The 9381-nt window shown below is 36.6% G+C and overlaps 1 protein-coding gene across 1 annotated transcript; it reads right to left on the bottom strand.

Annotated features, from left to right (window-relative positions):
- Nucleotides 1–634: 634 nt before the first annotated feature.
- On the bottom strand, nucleotides 635–3983 carry LOC149247029 (pentatricopeptide repeat-containing protein At2g13600-like). The gene is made up of 2 exons (XM_089458102.1): nucleotides 2129–3983; nucleotides 635–2037 (listed from the first exon to the last, which is right to left on the bottom strand). Exons 1-2 carry the CDS (start codon nucleotides 3782–3784, stop codon nucleotides 1846–1848), a joined length of 1848 nt encoding a protein of 615 aa, XP_089314228.1. The 5' UTR covers nucleotides 3785–3983; the 3' UTR covers nucleotides 635–1845.
- Between the last annotated feature and the right edge of the window lie 5398 nt (nucleotides 3984–9381).

Raw genomic sequence — 9381 nt, 5'->3', positions numbered from 1 at the left:
AAATTCTATCGATCATCTAAACGACAACTTACTGCTTGATGGGAGACACCAGCACTTATGCACTTCCCACCATCCTCGAGTGCATGACAAGGCTGGATTTGTGCTTCAACTGGACTTCCTTAATAAATTAACAACAGTACGTCGCATATCTCAACCGTCAAACTCAAAAGCTTTGAGTCGTAAACTTGGTATGTTTTGATACCATGAAATAAAATATGCGTAGAAACTAACAAGTGTATATAAACACTAAATTGTGTTTATTTTGGTTGGTTGGGAGGAATGATTGCTATCCTCCCCCAAGTTCAATTCCTGCAAACTACAAATGACATGATGAGCTTTTTTGTAATGGCTTCGAGACTTGTCATTGAGTTTGAGTAGTCCCTCGAAGACTGAAACATGTATATTCCTTATATGGAATGATATTTCTCTTGGAAAGAAAAACAAGCACATAAACACAATATACAAAAACTCACATTACATGAACTTTTATACTCTGAAAACTCCCTTAGAAAGGTGAAGCATTTATAATAGCACATTACAACTGCCTTGAGTGACACCTAAGATATTCCTTTAGTAAACTTAAAACTGATCCTCTGACAATAATATTCTCTTATGACAGCATGTGACAGTTGGGCACATCCAAATATCTTTCGAGTTTTCATTTCCTCAATTATAAATAGAAAAATAAATGGGCTTTATGTGGCAGGAAACAAACTCCAACCCTGACTACAATTGATATTGAATAATCTGCCGACCTCCTGCCAAGTTCTCAGTATCAATCCTCACCCACCTTTCTTCGAATAGTTTGAAACTTGGATGATAAGGGTGTCAATAATAAATCTTCGAAGACGTCCATCCCTCTCATGCTGGAATAAACTTTACAGTTCAGTTTTTCATAGGAACGGGATTTTGCAATTACTTGTTGACTTGCAAACTCTACCAGCCAAAACAACAAAAAGATTTCCAACGATGTGTATTTGTTTTCTCATCCCAGAAAACACTGAAATAGCCAGGAGATAATAGTAAGTCTAAAAGGAAACTGGAACATTACTGGCCTTTAATGTTTTAATCAGTTTTGTAGCCATAAACAAACCGTACGATGACATTTTGGAGACATGTTTTCATACGAAGGTTCTATGGCCAAAATCACTTGCCTGATCTCCAAACACGATAAAAATAAGGATAAAACAACACCTCATTTTTGGTTACAAAGGCAAGGTCGAAGATTCACGAATTGCTTGTTTGCAGCTTGAGTTAGCATCACCAATAATGTCCGTCCATCCTCAAAATGGGAGGCAATCACAACTTGCCCTAAGTATTTGGTTATTGTTTTCTTCATAGATGTTCTCAGTCGATACGAGAAATTAGATGCAATTTGTGCAGATATATCCTGCCAACTTCACCTAGGACTTTTACCTGACCTCAACCACAAGAGAGCCCTGGCCCAAACCACAAGAGGGAGACAGAGGAACAAACATTCCCTAGGGGAATTTGAAACTTGGTGAGGAGATTAACTTCACCCCGACTTTACTGACTAACCTTGGCCAGCCTATATCGATTGAGGGGTGAACATACCTCTAGGGGAATTCAAACATTGGTGAGGGGGTAAAAGGCTAAAAACACCCCCACTTTGGTAAAAGCAACCCTACTTTACCAACCAACCAAAGCACTTTTGGCATACATTTGGATTTATTTTCTGATGAAATCCACAGCCCAAACATAACTTCATGCTTATTAGGTACCCATATTTCCACCCTAGCTTGGGAGGTCTGTTCTTGCCCTTGTGATGGTTTAGGAGGTTCATACTGAGCATTTATGAATCAGAATAGATGCAACAGGGTTGTGCTAATAAATCATACGAACAAAGGAAATTGCAAGATTTTCAATGTGGTAACTTAGAATATATTCCTCGTCTTCCTCTTGCACGTTATGCAGCACAGAGTTTGTGTTGGACACATACCTTGGCTCCTTATCTTCCCACACTACACTCATCCAATTTTGTTTTGACATCCTGCATATGTGATTGTATTTTGTCTCCTGTGAGGAAAGAGTAAACCTTATTATTGACTTCAATCCAGCTGCATCCTGGCAACTTTTTAACATTCCTGTCTCTCATCATATTCCTCACCTTTTCAATGCCATCCCACCTGCCGACTGCTGCATACATGTTTGACAGCAACACATAATGGGCGGCATTTGTAGGGTCCAACTCAAAAAGGCAGCATGCTACACGTTCTCCGAGCTCTATATTGTTATGGATTCTGCATGCACCAAGCAAAGGTTCCCACACACAGGCATAAGGTTTTATGGGCATTTTGTTAATGAAATCCTCTGCTTCATTTAACAGCCCAGCGCGGCCAAGAAGGTCAACCATACAACTATAGTGGTCAATTCCTGGCACGATGCCGTAATCTTCAGTCATGTCCTTGAAGTATTGCCAGCCATCATTCACTAGGCCTGCGTGGCCACAGGCAGACAGCACACTGAGGAAGGTGAGATGATCTGGCTTTGTACTGCAGTTTTGCATTTGCCCAAAAATTTGTAGTGCCTCCTTGCTGCAACCATGCATTGCATACCCTGCAATCATCGCATTCCACAAGACTATGTTCTTTTCATGCACTCTGTCAAACACTTTGTGTGCATCCTCTATGCTTCCACATTTGGCATACATGTCCACAAGGGCGCTTCCAGTAAAGACATTGGCTTGAAAACCACTTCTAATTATTTCTTCATGAACCTCTCTGCCCTGCTCTAGAGCCGCCAAATTGGCACATGCCGGCAGAATGCTTGCTAAAGTTTCCGAATCCGCCTCCACATCCGTCATCTTCATTTGCCAAAAGAGTTCCAGCGCCTCTTCAAAACACCCATTCTGCACATATCCTGCAATCATCGCCGTCCACGACACCACATTCCGTTCTGGCATTTCCAAAAACAACTCCATCGCCTCGCCGACAAGCCCACTCCGAGCATATCCTGCTACCATGGCCGTCCACGAGACAACATTCCGTTCCGGCATCCGCTGAAACAACTCCAGCGCCTTGTCCATACAGCCCTTCTGCGCATACCCTGTAATCATGGTAGTCCATGAGACCACATTTCTCTCAGGCATTGCCCAAAACAGCTCCAGCGCGTCGTTCACTCGCCCATTCTTCACATAACCAGAAAGCAACGCATTCCAATCAATAACATCTCGTTCAGGACTTTTCTCAAACACTTTGCATGCATCCTCCATTTTCCCACATTTAACATACATGTCCATGAGCCCACTCCTCACAAAAGCATCAGACTGAAACCCCTCTACAATCACATTCCTATGAACATCCCTGCCCCTGTCAAGCGAACCCAAATGGGCAATTGCAGGGAGGACGCTGGCGAAAGCAAACTGATCCGGTCGCACGCCTGCTCTTTCTATCTGATTAAATAATTCCAAGGCCTCGTCATAAAACCCGTGTCTGGAATAACCTGAAATCATGGCTGTTAAGCCCTCCAAATTTTGCTGAGGCAATCTATCCAGAACTCGACGCGCATCAGCCAGACCTCCGCACTTGGCATACAGAATCACAAGTTTAGTTTCTAGGAACAGATTTGGCTTTAATCCCGTTTGAATCATGTGGGCATGTACGATTTTTCCCTCTGAGAGATTTTTCAAGTTTAAACAAGCCTGCAACAGAGAGGCATAAGTAGAAGCAGTAGCGAGAGTGGGCGTCAAATCGGTTTCCATCAGAATGGACGTTATTTTGTGTTTCTGCCTCCATAATGGTTGTTTCGTTGGTGCCAAGGCCATTTGAATTCATCTACATCGAGCTCAAACTGAACTTGCAACTTTTTATATGTGAACATGTTTCAGGACCAGAGACGAGGTTGAAATTTTAAAAAAGGCTCACTGTGAATTTGACGGTGTGAACTGTAAAAACTATATCCAAAAGTCTGATCGCTCTACGGTTCGCTGTCGTAGACATAGTTTCTGATGATGTTGATTTTTGTCAAAGGGGACTATCCGCAACTTTAATTCCCACAAAGAAATATTTATATAATTTTTATATGGTGGGGAAGGTTATATTTGTTTTTTATTTTGATTAAACAGCTTTGATTTTCAATTGTTTATGAAATTTATAAAGCGATTCTATTCAGTTGTTTATGAAATTTTTAAATCAATTTTATTTATGAAATTTTTAAATCGATTTTATTTAATAATTAAAATTATGATGTTTTAATAATTAATGATTTGAAAAAAATAAATATTAAATTGAAATATTTTGAAAATTAAATATATATATATATTTAAATGTAAATTATTTTTTAATTAGTTGATGAATATTTTTATATGATTTTAAATTAAATTATCATATATCAAAATTATATTAAAAAATTAAATTTAAAAAAAAATATATATATTTTTCAATTATAATAATAATTTAATTTAGGTTTCATTACAATACTATGATTTATCAATACACATGTCCAAAAACTATCCCATTTCAAAATCAAAATATTTTAATTTAATTTGATAACTATTTTTTAGCTTAAATTTTACTTTTATAATATAACAAGATTTTTATATTTACTCTTATTTTACCATGGATATTATTAAATTGTAAATAAGTTTTGTTACAATACCATATGTCGGTAAAATGGCTTATTAATACCACTTACCCAAAAATCATACCTTATTTCAAAATCAAAATATTTTATTTTATAACTTTTTTTATTTAAATTTAAAATAAATTTTGATATGTATAAACTAAAATCCAAAATAAAGTTTGATATATGTAAACTCTTAAACCTAAATCTGAAATAAAAATTGGTATATATAAACTCTTAATCTAGTTGTAAATAAAAATTCTAAAAGATGGTGCAGAAACCCTTATTATGTTAAATTTTTATATTAGTTTTTAATATTATATTAATTTAAAATTATATTAAAATATATATATGTCAAGTCTTACTAGCACAACTGGTTTAGGATGGGTCTCGTTAGCAAGGCGACCCAGAATCGAATCTCATAGAGGTTGTTGCGCCCGTGCTATGGGGAGGAGAGACACTAAAATCCGATAAACTTAGAGTTGGTGTGGCCCAAACCAAGTGTCATCCCATGGTGATTTTGATAGCTTAAATACCCCTAGGTCGTGGTTTTCAAGCCCAAACACAAATCACTTCACAAATAATATATATAATAAATTTAATTTTATATATATATATTGAATTTGATTATTAAATTTTATTTATATGTAAAAAAATCTGAGTAAATAAACGTCTTTGATAAGATAGAGTTGTTTCTCACATACATGTTCACAACACAATCTATGAAGAGAGTACAAAACCTTTACTCATATGAATATATTTTCCGAGCTCTAAAAATGTGATATGAACGAGAATCCTTACTAGGCATGAACTTGTGGTCTAATCACCAATAAGAGAATTAGATGAATGTAAGTCTCAAGTTGCATCTTTAACAATAATGTTTATACTCCATTTTGGTATGGTTTGGGTAGAGATTATCCAAATTTACATTAGATGTTTTCTCTTGTATGCTCAATTTCTATACAAATATGGGATATATGTATTAAGGAATTTCCAAACATGGAAACATCCCAAACATGCATGTCACAGATAAGTTTAATGGAAATCATAAACAAATGATAAATGCAATATGGAAGAGTATGTAGAATATGAAGTTAGTGGTGAGTATGCATGGTGACCACAAATGATAAAAGATAAGTGAAATATGGAAGAGCATGTAGAGTGTGAAGTTATGGAAATCACAAACAAATGATAAAAGATAAATGTAATATGGAAGAGCATGTAGAGTTTGAAGTTAGTGGTGAGTATGCATGGTGAGCACAAATGATAAAAGATAAGTGAAATATGGGAGAGCATGTAGAGTATGAAGTTAGTGGTGAGTATGCATGATAAGAGCACAAATGATAAAAGATAAGTGAAATATGGAAGAGTATGAAGTTAGTGGTAAAAGATAAGTGAAATATGGAAGAGTATGAAGTTAGTGGTGAGTATGCATGGTGAGCACAATGAGCCTGCATGATGGTGAGTGCATTGAGGGAACTTGAAGAGCTTTAGTGGAAATGAAATAATAGGTTCATTACAATTATAATGTTTACTTGAACAACCAAGAAAGATGAAGAGTTGAATGGAAGGTGAATAATCGTGCCAATAAAGAATAAATAAAATAAGGTGCCAACCAAGAGGATTAAGATAGCTATCCATGAGAGATAAGCAATTATTGTGAGTCCATAAAATTGTAAAATTCAATTATAGTCCTTGACTACGCTACTAAGGTATAGGTTTATATTTATGTATACATATATGCATTTATGAGTCATGAGAATGCATAGAACATTTCCTTTATTTTTATGATCTAGTTTTAAATGTTGTTTGAATGATTCATTGACTTTTTAATTCATATTGCAATTTTTAATTTTAACTCATGTGTTGCAAACCTTTCTATATAGCTTTAGAAATTTGATCTTGAGTTTGAATTTAGCCCATCGTGCCTTTGATTCACTATGGCATTCAATATCAAAATAGGTTGAAAAGATTTTGGCACAGAAGAAAGCTTAGAGAAGATAGCATAAAGGTCACCATATATGAAATTCGTAAAAATGGAAGAAAGAGGAAGAAGGATAACAAATAGAGCAGTTTGGGCATCAGGAAGATGAATAGAGTTAGAGAGGACACAAGAAGATAGAAAATCCAAGGTGACCAACTCAGATCCAAAGTAGGAAGAAAATAGTGAAATCAAAGATTGAGATATCATGGTATAGTTGATGACGGTGATGAAATCTAAAAGGGAAGATTTCTTGTTACGATAAAAACATAAATGTATACAAATAATTCAGTGTTAAACTAGATGGGGAGATATTTTCAAATTAAAAGGAAGGATTATATTAAGAGAAAGAAAATTTTCAATACAAAATTGAGGCGCACATGTTGAAATATGGTGGGATTTTTTATAGCGAGATCAAGTTCGAAATGATAAGGAGAATATTTTCAAAAAGAAAAAACTAGTTGCAATTTTTTGTTTGTAGATATAATTCATACTTTTTTAAGACATTTGCATTGTTGAAATGTGCAACAAGAAATGCTAAAAATAGAAGATGTTATAAATAGTCGGGCTATAAATAGCAGTTCAGTCATTGGAGATCTTAGCTACAGTGGGTGAAAAGTGAAAGTGCTAAAAATAGCTTTCTAAAAATAGCATTTTGGGATCCCTTCTTATTTTAGTCAGTCCCTGGACTAAACATAGGAAGTAAAATTCGAATTTGATATTAACAGTTGTTTGTAAATTGATTAATTAATTCATCTTGAGTTAATTAGTTAAGGAATTATGAACTTGAAGTCTATGTGAGGACATGCAACAGTTTCTCCTTTAATTGAGGGATTTATCCATCAGTTAAAGAGATAAGGATGAGTTGTAATATTGAGTTGTAATTAGTTGGCTTAGTTAACTGAGTCAAGTCCAATTAGATTAATTTAACAATTTGTTAAATTAATGAGAGTTCAGTTCGTTAATGCTTGCATGCATGTAACTAATGTATTTCAGATAACTGAAGATTCACTCATGGATAACTCATGCATGTCAGTTCAGCCAGAGACCCAGTTGAGATCAGATGGAGGGACAATGTACTATCAGTTGCTAGGATATTCCTTGGTGAATATTCCTTGCATGCAGAAGGAAAATTATTCCTTGAGGATTGTGCAGTTGGACCTAAGGTTACAGTGAATGTGATGAGGCCAATTCACACATGTGATATCATTGGACCCCAATCAAAATTGCACAAGGAAATAGGAGGCTTGAGGAAGACATATACTATGTTTATTCAGTCTGTGAGCAATATTGTTTGATTGCAGAGAGAGTAGGATAGCTTGGGAGCTGATTCTTTTTGTAACTTGAACAAGATTTCCACTTGTATGATAATACAGAGTTGGGGTTTTAGGTTGGTGCTTACCCCAGTGTTATATCTTTTGTGTTATGGTTGATTACTTCTCATTCTCAGTTATATCTGTTCATGCTTGATGTTTCTCATGTTCGATTAAGCTTATGCTCAATTGTTTGTAGAAGTAGATCAAGTGTTTTGCTTTAGTACATTGCATAACCAGGTGATCTACAATGGGAATTTCTACATGGTATCAGAGCAAAGGTGATCAAGGAAGAACAGTGTACAAGAAGGAGAAGTTCGAAGTTTGGTTTTTGAATATTGAATTGAGTTCTTATCACATCTATTTCACCAATGGCGTTCAATGGTTTGAGACTCGAATATGCCCTTGATGGTAGTTTGAATTATATAGCCAGGAAGGATCGCATGGAGGCAGTGTTAGAAGATAACGGTCTAAAGGACTTCATTGATCAAGAAGTCCAGAAGCCGACTAATGCTACTCAATTGGCGGAATGGAAAACATGTGTGGCTAGAGCAAGGAGAATCATCCTAGAGGGAGTTCGAGATCACATTGTCTCGAGCCTCCATGGGAAGGAGACTCCATTTTCGATGTGGAAAACATTGAAAGATCTTTATCAGAATAGCAGCGATCAGAGGAAGCTGGTGCTGAAAGATAAACTTCGAAAGATCAAGTGCGAAAAGGGTGACACAATCTCTACATTCCTAAACAAGCTCACCACCTGCAGGGATGAGCTTGGAAGTGTAGGGATCGTGACTGCTGATGACAACATGGTGAGTCTTGCACTCCTTAGTCTTCCTAAGAGCTGGCATAGATACTAGGACTCGGTTAATGGAAGAGAGAAATTGCCAGACTGGGAACGACTTTGGTCAGATCTTATGCAAGAGGAGATAAGGCGAACCACCAAGGATGGATCTTCATCAAAACAAGATGATGAAGAAAATCTAGCTTTAGCGAGTAAAGCTAAGAAAGGGCAAGGGAAGGCGTCCCAATCCAAATCTTCCCATGGCGGAAAGAAGGTTGACAAGTCGAAGGTGCAATGCTTTCGCTGTCATAAAGTGGGCCATTATGATATGTGTTAGCGCTTGAAATTTCACCTCAGGCTGAGAAAGGTAAACCTCAAGGCAACATCAAACCACTTAGCCTCGTAGCTAGCCCTACGGGGCTGGAGAGGGCTCTCTCCGGTCTATCTCGGTGAAATCTTCAATGGATGAGATGACTAATAGGGTAACACTGATTTTAGGCTAGTAAACTGATCAAAAAGTTTGATTTGGGGTTTTTAGGGTTTTTGGTGGCAAATTGAGGGGATGGCAATTTTGGGTGCGGGGATTGGACACAGTTTCTGCAGGGGGTTCTTTGGGGCGAGGTAGGAGACAGTATTGATGCATTTGATTGAGGTGGATGGTCAGGAATGACAGGTGAGGAGCTAAGGAGAGCAAACAATAACTTTGAATTCTCCTTAAACAGTAG

Source organism: Pinus tabuliformis, chromosome 7, assembly GCF_031772625.1.
Source record: "Pinus tabuliformis cultivar Carrire ecotype Pingquan chromosome 7, CPIR1, whole genome shotgun sequence".
In the NCBI taxonomy this organism is placed as follows: domain Eukaryota; kingdom Viridiplantae; phylum Streptophyta; class Pinopsida; order Pinales; family Pinaceae; genus Pinus; species Pinus tabuliformis.
The sequence above is the reverse complement of the archived record's forward strand: the minus strand, read 5'-3'. Positions and strand labels throughout refer to the sequence as shown.

Excerpts from the sequence above, each read along its gene's own strand:
- LOC149247029 (XM_089458102.1), bottom strand. The coding sequence starts at position 3,784 with ATGGCCTTGGCACCAACGAAACAACCATTATGGAGGCAGAAACACAAA. Across the intron at positions 2,038-2,128 it reads GGTGGGATGGCATTGAAAAG|GAGACAAAATACAATCACAT; the intron begins GTGAGGAATATG and ends CTTTCCTCACAG.